General features: G+C 38.8%; 1 protein-coding gene across 1 annotated transcript in view; it reads left to right on the top strand.

The window, feature by feature from the left end:
- The window catches only part of LOC124544797 (protein CLP1 homolog), a 64,302-nt gene that overhangs the window by 23,376 nt on the left and 27,536 nt on the right, over window positions 1–13,390 (top strand). Inside the window, exons 4-5 of the mRNA XM_047123483.1 lie at window positions 992–1,162; window positions 9,688–9,878. Coding sequence (XP_046979439.1) covers window positions 992–1,162; window positions 9,688–9,878 — 362 coding nt within the window. The remainder of the gene's footprint in view (window positions 1–991; window positions 1,163–9,687; window positions 9,879–13,390) is intronic.

Raw genomic sequence — 13,390 nt, 5'->3', positions numbered from 1 at the left:
GTCTGTCAAAACATAGCGTGAGAAGCCTTCAGATATCCAGGAAGTCGTTTCTTTCTGTTGAATCTGTATTTCACTTTTTGATTCTAATGGAAGGTGTGAATGTAGAACTTAATCGCATAAAAAGCACATTTTAAAATTACAATTTATACATGGCAAGATGTCATAATAATTAAGTGATGAATGACAACCAATTTCATGTACCATGTTGCTCCATAATGTTTCTGCCATTAAATTAGGAATTGATATTTTGTTTCTTTCTCAACAAAATCGTGAATTTGAACATGGTACTTTGAGACTTACGAAACTGTTGTTGTACAATGTTCCTATAAGACTCCACATCAATGTGCAGCAAGATTTAGCACTACTGAGCATGATGGAGCAGTGGTTAAAGCACTGCCTTCATGTTTGGGAAGAACAAATTTAAGATCACCATCCAGGTTAAGACTTTCTGTGAACGCATTAAACTGACTGATGTGGAAGGCTCATTTCTTTGAAAAGGGCATGGCTGATTTCATTACTCACCCTTTTCTGACCAATGCTGGTACTCCATCTGGAATTACCTTGTTCTTTATGGGATACTGAATGCTAGTCCTCCTCCTGTCGACGCAGCTGGTTTTGAATCCTGGTTGGGATCATTATCAAATGACCATAATTGAAGATGACCTTAATAATATAAATTATTTAGTAGTAGTTGCTTCAGAACATACATAAGGAGAAATACTGCAAATCCAGTCTAAAGCATATAGCATTTCGAAAACCACATTATGTCCGGGCTACTAGCTGCATACCATTTAGTTTATATTCTCCTTTTTTAGTAAACTATGTTGTAGATTGTAGATGCTGTTAACCTCACAGGTACTGCAACTTTCACTTAATGTACTCAAAATTTAATTAGTTTGCACTGTACAAGAACATTGTGAAAAATAGAGAGACCTGTAATTAAAGTAGGATAAGTGGTATTTCTTGTTATTCTACATTTAATTATTTTTAGGTGCTCTTCTTGTGGAAAGACCAGCATCAGTTGAAGAAGGTTTCTCGCAGCAAGCCCCACTGGTCTACCACTTTGGTCACTGTGGTCCAGCTGCAAATCTGACTTTATATAATATACTAGTTACAAGACTGTCTGAAGTTGTCTCTGAGAGGATGCAGGCAAATAGAAGAGGTGAGTAAATAGTACAGGGTGTGTTGAAAATAATTGTACAATATCAAGACACAATACAATTTTTAATTTCTAAACCAGGATATTGGAATTTGTTTCAAAATATGCAGCTCAATGTAATTTTTTTTTTTATTTATTTTTTTATTTTTTTAAAGTTCTTATAAAGTTCGTAAATGTTCACTTTTTGCCCTCTTTGGATGCCTAGTGAGTGATGATATGCTATGAAATTGTCCCATACATATGCAAGCATTTGGTCAGCTGCAAACATCAACTACTAAGAACGGGAGGTGATGAAACAGAGCACATCCAAGTGCCCAGTCCAGACATTCACACCCGGCAACTGCATATTAGTACGATGGGAAATTAAAAAGTAAAGGACTTTTGAGAAAAGACATATTTATCCTAATGATATAAAACTGAAACATATATTATTTTTCAACATAACATCCCTGCTCGTCAGCACACTTCGACCTACGTTTCGCAAGTTTGATTCCGCTGGAAAAAAAGATTTTAGGTTGCACCTGTAACAAATTTCGCATTGTATTAGTGACTACTACATAGGTCGCAAACCTTCTTTCTTTGAACACTTCCTTCATTGGTCTAAACATATGGAAATCACTTGGAGCCAGGTTTGGATTGTGTGGTGGGCATTCCAACAATTCAGATCCCAACTCCTTTATTGTTTCTGCCATCCATTTGGCACTCTGGTACAGAGCCGAGTGGAGGGCCTGAATCAGAGGCTCAGATGGTTCTGTGACCGTGTAGGCTGCAGTTTTTTCGACTTGCACCAAAGGGTGGTTGGCTTTTGGGTTCTGCTGAATCAGTCAGGTGTCCACTATACGCAGGAGTTGGCTACATGGGTAGCAGAGTCTGTGTGGCATGGACTGGGCAGTTTTTTAGGTTAGAGGGTCTCAGGAAAACACAGGAAGGGCTTCAGTCACAAAGAGTGCAGGCCGAACACAGGAAGAACGTAGATACAGGAACCATTAGTAAATTGTCATAGTTTTGTTTGGAAAGTACCAGAGCTCCAAGCGCTAATAGAAAGCACTGATGCTCAAATCATTACAGGCACTGAAAGCTGGCTAAAGCCGGAGATAAGCTCAGCCGAAATTTTTGCAAAGAACCTAACTGTGTTCCGAAAGGATAGGCTAAACACGGTTGGCGGTTGTGTGTTTGTTGCTATTAGAAGTAGTTAATTTTGTCACGAAATTGAAGTAGATAGTTTCTGTGAGTTAGTATGGGCAGAGGTCATTGTTGGCAACCAGAGTAAAATAATGATTGGATCCTTCTACCAACTTCCCAGTTCAGATGATGGAGTTGCTGAAAGGTTCAAGGAAAACTTGAGTTTGAATTCAAACATGTACCCAACTCATACGATTATAGTCGGTGGTGACTTTAATTTACCCTTGATATGTTGGCAAACGTACGTGTTTAATTCTGGAGGTACGCATAAAACATCATCCGGAATCATGCCAAACGCATACTCTCAAAATTATTTCGAGCAGTTAGTTCATAGTAAACAGTTTTAAAAACACACTTGTCCTCTTAGCAACAAATAATCCTGAGTTAATAATGAGCATCAAAACTGATATAATAATGAACACAGGGTTGTCATAGAGATTGAATATTGTAACCCCCAAATCCTCCAAAAAAAAATGAAAAGTACACCTATTCAAAAAAGCAGATAAAAATTCATTTAACGCCTTCCTGAGAGACAGTCTCCACTCCTTTCAAGTTAGTAGTATAAATGTAGACCAGATGTGGCTTGAATTCAGAGAAATAGTATCGGCAGCAATTGAGAGATTTATATCATATAAATTAACAAATGACAGAGCTGATCCTCGTTGGTACACAAAACGGGTCAAAGCACTGTTGCAGAATCGACGAAAGAAACATGCCAAATTTAAACAGACGCAAAATCCCCTAGATTGGCGATCTTTCATAGGAGCTCGAAATTTAGTGCAGACTTTAATGTGAGATGCTTATAACAGTTTCCACATAGAAACTTTGTCTCAAAACCTGGCAGAAAATCCAAAGAGATTCTGTCGTATGTGAAGTATGTTAGTGGCAAGAAACAGTCAATGCCTTCTCTGCATGATATTTATGGAGATACTATCAAAGACAATGCGGCCAAAGCAGAGTTACTTAACACAGCCTTCCAAAATGCCTTCACAAAAGAAGACAAAGTAAATATTCCAAGATTGGAATCAAGAACAGCTGCCAACGTGAGTAACGTAGAAGGAGATATTCTCGGAGTAGTGAAGCAACTTAAACCACTTAATAAAAGCAAGTATTCTGATCCAGACTGTATACCAATTAGGTTCCTTTCAGAGTATGCTGATGGGTTAGCTCCATACTTAACAGTCCTATACAACTGTTTCCTTGACGAAATATCCATACTCAAAGACTGGAAATTTGCACAGGTCACGCCAATATTAAAGAATGGTAGTAGGAGCAATCCACTAAATTACAAGCCCATATCATTAACATCCATATTCAGCAGGATTTTGGAACATATATTGTGTTCTAACATTATGAATTACCGTGAAGAGAATGGTCTGTTGACGCACAGTCAACAAGGGTTTAGAAAACATTGTTCTTGTGAAATGCAACTAGCTCTTTACTCACATGAAGTATAGAGTGCTATTGACAAGGCATTTCAGATTGATTCCACATTTCTGAAAGGCTTTTGACACTGTACCACACAAGTGGCTTGTAGTGGAATATCATCTCAGTTATGTGACTAAATTTGTGATTTCCTGTCAGATAGGTCACAGTAAGTAGTAGTTGACAGAAAATCATAGAGTAAAACAGAAGTGATTTCTGACATTCCCCAAGGTAGTGTTATAGGTAGGACCTTTGCTGCTCTTTATATAGATAAATGATTTGCGAGATAATCTGAGCAGCCATCTTAGGTTGTTTGCAGATGACACTGTCATTTATCGACTAAGTCACCAGAAGATCAAAACAAATTGCAAAATGATTTAGAAAAGATATCTGAATGGTGCGAAAATTGGCTGTTGATCCTAAATAATGAAAAGTGTGAGGTCGTCCACATGAGTGCTAAAAGGAATTCGTTAAACTTTGGTTACATGATAAATCAGTCAAATTCAAAGGTCATAAATTCAACTAAATGCTGAGGAATTACAGTTATAAACAACTTAAATTGGAAGGAATACTTAGAAAATGTTGAGGGGAAGGCTAACCAAAGACTGTGTTTTATTGGCAGAACACTTAGAAAATGTTACAGATCTATTAAGGAGACTGCCTACACTAGTCTGTCCTCTTTTAGAGTACTGCTGCGCGATGTGGGATCCTTACCAGATAGGACTGACAGAGTACACCGAAAAAGTACAAAGAAGGGCAGCACGTTTTGTAGTATTGGGAGAGAGCGTCACTGAAATGATACAAGATTTGGGCTTAATATCAGTAAAAGAAAGGCATTTTTCATTGCGACGGAATCTTCTCACGAAATTCCAATCACCAACTTTCTCCTTTGAATGCGAAAATATTTTGTAGACACTGACCTACATAGGGAGAAATGATCACCACTATAAAATAAGGGAAATCAGAGCTCGTACAGAAAGATACAGGTGTTTGTTTTTTCTGTGCACTATACGAGATTGGAATAATAGAGAATAATACAGAGATGAACCCTCTAGAAGGCACTTAAATGTGATTTGCAGAGTATCCATGTATATGTAGATGTAGAATGTGGCTGAGTGTTATCTTGCTGCAGGATGACACCTTTTCGCAGTTTTCCATGTTTGGATCTGATTGCAGGCTTCAGTTTGATTCAGAAAACACCACAATAGTTCTCACTATTCACCGTCTCACCTCTTGGAGTGTAATGAACACCCACATTTTGTCTACAGTAACAGTTTGCTGTAAAAATCCATCTACCCTGGTGGTAATGGGCCAAATGTCTACAAGAGATGTCCATCCTTTGCATTGTATGCTGCACTGACAATTCTTTCGGTATGCACCTTTCACACACAGTCTGAAAATTTAGCCTGTCGTATAAGATGGAATACATTGAACCATGTAAAGTATTGGCGATTTCTGCCACTGTGATTTGTCTGCTTTCCATCACCATAGCTTCAACTATTTCCAAATAGTCCTCAGTTGTTGACGTTGATGGTCTGCACTATCTTTCCTTGTCACAGAGAGAAGTTCTTCGCTGTTTGAAGTGCTTTATCCATTCGTAATAAATAACTGTCATCATACTACACTGTCACTTGACAAGTAATTTATGCAGATTTAAAGTATTTCCTTCTTGGTGCAGATCGACGCTGGAGCTGCCATGTTTCTTGCTGTGCTACTAAATGATGACTAATGTGGAAATAAGAGTGACACATTGTATTGAATTGCTGCAGATGACAGTACTTCAGCCCCTAGCAGTGTTACCAAGCCCTAGGACAAGAAATTGCAAAAATCCCTTTAATTTTTGACTTCCTCTCGTACTATTAAGGTAACAATTGTGATGGATCCCTTCATAAGGAACAAATATGATTTGGGCTGCTAACCAACCCACAGTGTGTACTGCATGATGACAAAGTTTGCTCTTATTTGGACTGAATGTATTACTGGTGCCCCCAAAGAATAACACATTACTTAATGGCTCTGGAGACTCGTGGGCTCTTTTGGCACATGATCAGCATGCAGACAGGTTGTGTTGATCCATTGCTCTGAGGTTCTAAAAGGAACTCGGATCTGGCACTGTTTACATGTCTTACCAAACTCTAAGGGGCTCAACGGACTGGATAGAGTTGTTGGATATGCTACTAACACGTGATTTCCGAGGACTTTGGTACTCCGGCCAGGATGAAAGAATATTCTGGTTAGTGAACTGATAGGGCTCAAGAAGTGGTTTAATGCCACATTACATGCCTAGGTACTTCTGCATCTGTACCTTTCTGTGAGAAATTTACTATAACAAAAATCTTAAAAACCAACTCCTTCCACTATATTTTGTTTGAAAACAATAAATTGCTGAACTCTAGGATTCAAAGATAGATTAGTAGAGTTGAATTAAATAAGATGAAATGAGATAAATAGGGTTGGAGAAAGTGCAATGAACTTACGGAAGACCAGATAGAACTGTCATGGATGTAAAATGGCAAACATTAAGAGAAAGGTTTACACATCAACCATGGTCTAATAACCCATGTTTTAAGTGATATCAGTACAGCCGTGAAAGGGTACATTGTATGATCAATCCTCCAGTTCAGCGAACTTAAAATGTAGTATTTCTGAGGGCAGTTTAATGTAACGTATTATCCATTTAGAGATAAACTGAAGCAATATGAATTTATTGTGATGTACTTGATCCAAGAATCAGCAATAAGAGAGATGAAACCACAGATGGTAGACTACCACCCTGTCTCACTCCCTTCTCAACTACTGCCACCGGTCATATCCTTTGACTCTTATAATTGCAATATGGTTTCTGCACAATCTGTAGATAACCATTGCTCTTTGTACTGTATCCCTCTTACATTCAAAATTTTAAAGATTGTTTTCCTCACAACTTTGTCAAACGCTTTCTTTAAATGTGCAAATGCTATAGTTGTAGATTTGCCTTTCTTCATTTATCTTCTAAGTTAAGTTGTAGGGACAGTATTGCGTTGTGTGTTCCTACAGTTCTCCAGAAGCTGTACTGATCTTCGCTGAGGTGAGCTTCAATCGGTTTTTCTATTCTTCTGTAAATAATGTGTGTAAGTATTTTAGAATCATGAGTAAATAAACTAATTTGACTGAATACAAGCAGTAAACATCTGTTGAGATGGTTGTAGTGGATTCTGCTGCTGTGTGCCACAAATCAAACAACATATTGTCAGAAAGACAATTATGATGTAATTCACAAGATGACAAGGAGGGAGAGACAATCTCTGCAGTATTTTGCCTTGGAGGCTCAAGAATCCTCATGCCTCCACCCCATACTGATATCCCTTGACACACATTTAGCACTTAATTCTCTTCAGCCACTACAAATTTTACTGGCTTCTATTAGTAGAGCGTATCATTGTTAAACATCCATGTTCGTTTGTGCTTAAAGTAAATCAACTTCAGTTCCATGTGTGCAGCCATCTGGTAAAAGCACCAAGAATGATTTGAAGCATCTCATCTATGTGTACACTTTGCATGCCATTGTCAAGGTGAATGGTGAAGAGTATTTCTCACCAGTATTGTCGATTTTCTGTTCTAGTCCATCTTTATTAAGTGATTATTTATTTATTTATTTGGGGGGGGGGGGGGGTGCTCTGTAAGTCTCTGTATACACCCTTATGTTGTTCCACAATCTTTGTATGGGGAATGTGATTGCAGCAGCATAAGTTTTCTAAATTTACCCAAGAGGGTTTCACAAGAACTGCATCATCTTACTTTCTAGAACTCCAGTTTGCGTTCCCTGAGCATTTTCGTTTTATATGGGCTATACTGATCTCTCTCAGCCCCAGCGGTATGTGTCTGAATTCATTTGGTGTCTATTGTTCATGCCTACTTGATAATGACTTTAAACATTTGAATATTACCCTAGAATTAGTTGCATTGGTATTTTATACGCCATTTCATCTACAGGTACATTGCATTTTCCCACAACTAACTCTTTGCTGTAGGCATTATCACACATTTATCCATATTTAAATAGAGTTGTTCATTACATCAAGTTGAAATTTTGTCAGAGTGTTTCTGCATTTTATTATGAGTGCCCGACAATGGTAATTTCCTGTAGACAGCAGCATTGTATGCGAATGTTCTTATAGTGCTGCTGTTGCTAGCTAATAAATCACATACATATATTGAGAATATTGGAGATCTTATTTCACCTCCTCAAGACACAGCTGATTTTAATTTCTTTACTGTAGAACATATGTTGTCCATTGTAATGTACTGTATTCTAATAGTCAAATGTTCATAGAGCCAATCATATGTCTGGGAAGATACTTCATATGACTGTGTCTTGGTGAGTAGTTGACAATGTACAATGTTCTAGGAGGATGAAATCTGCTTATTCACTTGGATCTGTTGTTTACAAAATGTTCTCTCTGGATGAGCAAGTTGTATTCTAAATACATCTGCTTCTTTGAGAGAAGCTTTCTTTTTTCCAGGAATATCGTAAAGTTTGAGCTTAGAATATGCTCTTGGCAGTTGCAAAAGATGGATGTCAGAAATATTGGTAAATAATTCTGTGCATCCATCTTTCACCGTTATTGCAGACGTCTCACTATGAAAGTTATTCTCAATGAGTTTGGAAGGGGTTTATTAAAATATGACTGGAAGTCCATCAGGGCCTAGTGCCTTGTTCACTTTAATAAGCCATAATTTTTATATATATACACCGGGGGTGTTTATGCCAATATCTCTAATTTTTTGCAAGTATATGCAGTGGCCAGAGATTGGTACATTTTTTTAGTATGGTGTTTAATATTCCTGCTTCTTGTCTGGTGTCTGCAATACACCAAATCTTAGGATTTTTTAAAAGATTTTTCAGTAGGTCTGACTGTGAAAATTGTTGTCGGATTCACATTTTGCCCTTATTACGGGCAAGTGAGTTGCTGTTATGTTTTCTAAATCAGTTTCTCTGCATTCTGTTTTATAGTGAGTGGAATGACTCCTTACCCTCTCCCTTAAAACCCACATCCTTTCGTCTTTCCCTCTCCTTCCCTCTTTCCTGATGAGGCTACAGTTTGTTGCGAAAGCTTGAATTTCATGTGTGTGTTTGTGTTTGTTTGTGTGTCTATCGACCTGCCAGCACTTGCGTTCGGTAAGTCACATCATCTGTGTTTTTAGATATATCTTTTTGGTTATTTACTTATCTTTTTGACCTCCATGAATCAACATGCTTTTTTAGCAAAACTGTTTATGGTACTAATTTGGCTAGTAGCATTAATTTTCACAGCAGCTAGATCTCTGATACAGAAGAACAACACTGCTTTTTTTCCTTCTTTCTGTCGTAATTATGACCTGAATGTTCTGAGAGAATTGGGAAACTGATAACAACGCAATCTAGTCTCTTAAAACAAGTCGCTGTCTTCATCTGAAGCAGTGTGTGTGGATGCGAATTAGAACCCCAGTCCTTCCAAGTATTATTTCAGTGTCATAACTACTCCACCATATCACCTTGAGAAAAAGAAGCAGTGCAGCAGTGACTTCTGAAAGACAACAAAAGAGGTACATGACTCTGTCTCTGACAGTCTATTTCTAATTCACTCAGAATTTAAAAAAAAACATGTAATAAATACTATCTAAACTGTAATTGTAAACAGGGGTTATGTTCAGAAGTAACTGCAAAGAATTTATCAGAGAGCTCTGCTTCTTAATTCATCATAGCTCCAATCTGGCAAACACTGAATACAGCCAGGGCAGAATGGTGGCAGGCCTGATTACTTGGGGGGGGGGGGGGGACCTTTGAAAATTAGTTCTTTACCTTATGCCTAATACTAGCAGTATCTGTATATGTATTTACTGAAAAACCTGATTTTGGTCCAAAAAAGTGTTTAGAACATGTGCTGTCTTTCTGTCCACAGCAAACGCCTCTGGTGTGATAATCAACACATGTGGTTGGGTTAAAGGCGATGGTTATAAACTTCTGACACATGTTGCCCAAGCATTTGAAGTAGATATTATTATTGTGCTGGATCAAGAACGACTTTATAATGAATTAGTTCGTGACATGCCACCATTTGTAAAAGTGGTATTCCTTCCCAAGAGTGGCGGAGTGAGTAATTTTTGTTGTTATTTTATGTAGCATTGTGCTAACACTTAGCTATTAATGTTACCAATGCTCTGTCGATGCAAGTAAAATTTAGTTTGTAGTTTTTCTTCGATGTTCCTGTCAGTTATGCATCTTAAACTGCTCTCATAATGATACATGAATTTAAATCTGCAAAATCTTATTGCAGATTTAATAGTAACAATGTTGGATGTTTCCAGCAGATTAGAATTGTATTCTAATCAGGGTCTCGAACCCGCAACCTTTGTCTTAAAAGAAACGTTTTTGTATCTGGGCTATTTGAGGATGGCTCATAGTCAGTGACATGTATGTGAACATATTCCACAAATATTCTTTTGATGACAGATTGAGGTTTATACTAGTTATGTAGGTACTTCATCCCTGATACTTGGGCTATGCATGGACAATCGATTTCTTGTCGAAAGACTGTACTTGGGTGTTTGTTGCGTATATTGCTAAGCATATGAGACTGAATGTTATGTGCTGAGGCTTTCATGGCCACCAGATCTGTGTCTCATCCCTGATAGTTGACCTGAAGCTGCGCTGGTTATCTCTAAATATCTTGTGTTCCCTCAGTGGTTATTTGGGAAGACCAGGTTTCGATTTTTGGTCCACAGTGCAAACAAAGTAGTGGGATTCAGGAGAGAGAGAGAGAGATGGAAAGGGGGGGAGAGAGAGACTAATTTGGTTAGTACACAAGGCATAAATTACTCATGGATTTGAAAGTACACTTTAGTTATCTATGCCTTAGAGAATCAGGTGGGTTCTACTCCCTGAAGTTAAGCTTGGTACTGAATTTCTGCTACAGACTTTTTCAAGCATTTGTTATATGGGATTGGTTCAAATCTACATAGCTTATACATCAGATGCTCAACTTGTACTGCTGTGCCTTACTGATGGTTCTAACTTAGAATCACAGAGAAAGTCTTCTCTAAGTATCAGTTCTTGATGCACTGCTGCTGAGGCTTAGAGTGGGAGCAAATATTCCTTCATGAGAGGAAAAACATGTGCTTGTAGTATGTCTACAGTAACATGTTATTAGCTCATGTCATTTTCTAATGTGAGCCCCTAATGTGACACACTAATCTCCCTTGGTATAGCTAGTAATCATCTGTCAGAAACAGGTACCCTCACATATCTGTTCAGGCTGACCAGGTCACTATGACTATCACATTGAAATACATAATATACCTGTGAAATATTGATACTAACGTGGAACATATGTCTCATTCTCCCTTTGTTTATGTGATTTCTGATGCTCTACACATGCTACCAACACTATCATGTGTTGACACCCTGCAATTTAACTTTTACTTCTGGTTGCTTAACTTTTTTAAAGTATGATTTGTAGAAAAAACTCTCATTAAGTTGGACATATACTTCAAGGTGTACATGTAATTGAGTGAACTAACATGTGTGGACATCATGAGCTGATCGCCTGCCCCCCCCCCCCCCCCCCCAGCTCTAAAGAAGCTGTTGATGCATTTCTCTAAAGCATTATATCCGAAGTGCACAGAGGAACTGTATGAGTGTATAGAATGACAGAAGTATTGAAACTTCCTGGCAGATTAAAACTGTGTGCCAGACCAAGACTCAAACTCGCAGCCTTTGCCTTTCATGGGCAAGTGCTCAAGAGGATGGGGCATGAGTCGTGCTTGGATAGCTCAGATGGTAGAGCACTTGCCCGCGAAAGGCAAAGGCAAAGGTTCCGAGTTCGAATCTCGGTCTGGCACACCGTTTTAATCTGCCAGGAAGTTTCATATCAGAGCACACTTCGCTGCTGAGTGAAAATCTCATTCTATGACGGAAGTATTGATAGGGTCATAAAAGAATCATTTTATTTTATATCCACTTTCTTTGTTATTTTTTGCAAATTTGAGTGTTATTTTTCGTCAGTTTTGGTATTATTTTTCTGCCAGGTTTGGTGCTATTTTCTGCCACCTTTGCCATCATTTTTTGCTAATTTTTATGTTAGTTTCTGTTTAGTTATTTTTGAAGTGCCAATTGTTCCTTATTTTATCTAATTTAATTGTTTTTCAGTGTTAAGTTGAAAATTAAAAAAATATGTACCCGCCATGTAATCAAAAGTATCCGGACACCTGGCTGAAAAAAGATTTAAAAGTTCGTGGCGCCCTCCATTGGTAACGCTGGAATTCATCTTAATCTTGATGACAGCTTCCACTCTCACAGGCATACGTTCAACCAGGTGCTGGAAGGTTTCTTGGGGAATGGCAGCCCATTCTTCATGGAGGCATTAATGTCACTCAGTGAGGCCTGGCACGAAGTTGGCATTCCAAAACATCCCAAAGGTGTTCTATAGGATTCAGGTCAGGACTCTGTGCAAGCCAGTCCATGACAGGAATGTTATTGTTGTCTAACCACTCGCCACAGGTTGTGCGTTATGAACACGTGCCCGATCGTGTTGAAAGATGCAATCGCCATCCCAGAATTGATCTTCAAAAGTGGGAAGCAAGAAGGTGCTTAAAACATCAATGTAGGCCTGTGCTGTGATAGTGCCTCACAAAATAACAAGGGGTGCAAGCCTCCTCCATGAAAAACACGACCACAGCATAACGCCACTGCCTCCGAATTTTACTGTCAGCACTACACACGCTGGCAGATGACGTTCACCGGGCATCCGCCATACCCACACCCTGCCATCGGATTGCCACATTGTGTACCATGATTCGTCACTCCACACAACATTTTTCCACTGTTTAATCGCCCATTGTTTATGCTCCTTACACCAAGCAAGGTGTCGTTTGGCATTTACCGGAGTGATGTGTGGCTTATGTGCAACCGCTTGATCATGAAATCCAAGTTTTCTCACCTCCCGCCCAACTGTCATAGTATTTGCAGTGGATCTTGATGCAGTTTGGCATTCCTGTGTGATGATCTGGATAGATGCCCGCTTATTACACGTTACGACCCTCTTCAACTGTCATCGGTCTCTGTCAGTCAACAGACGAATTGGCCCGTACGGTTTTGTGCTGGATGTGTCCCTCATGTTTACACTTCACTATCACATTGGAAACAGTGACCTAGGGATGTGTAGAAGAGTGGAAATCTCGCATACAGACATATGGCACAAGTGACACCCAGCCACCTGACCATGTTCGAAGTCCATGAGTTCCGTGGAGTGCCCCATTGTGTTCTCTCACAAGGTCTAATGACTACTGAGTTGCTGATATGGGGCACCTGGTAGTAGTTGGCAGCACAATGCACCTAGTATGAAAAAGGTATGTTTTTGGGGGTGTTCGAATACTTTTGATTACATAGTGTATTTACTGACATAATAGATCACATTATTTGAAGTATTTTAAAAAAGAAAACAATTATAGTAAGCCCATTCTACATCTACGTCCATACTCCGCAAGCCACTTGACGGTGTGTGGTGGAGGGTACCTTGAGTGCCTCTATCGGTTCTCCCTTCTATTCTAGTCTCGTATTGTTCGTTGAAAGAAGGATTGTCGGTATGCTTCTGTGTGGGCTCTAAT

This window comes from Schistocerca americana, chromosome 1 (assembly GCF_021461395.2).
Source record: "Schistocerca americana isolate TAMUIC-IGC-003095 chromosome 1, iqSchAmer2.1, whole genome shotgun sequence".
Lineage (NCBI taxonomy): Eukaryota > Metazoa > Arthropoda > Insecta > Orthoptera > Acrididae > Schistocerca > Schistocerca americana.
The sequence above is the reverse complement of the archived record's forward strand: the minus strand, read 5'-3'. Positions and strand labels throughout refer to the sequence as shown.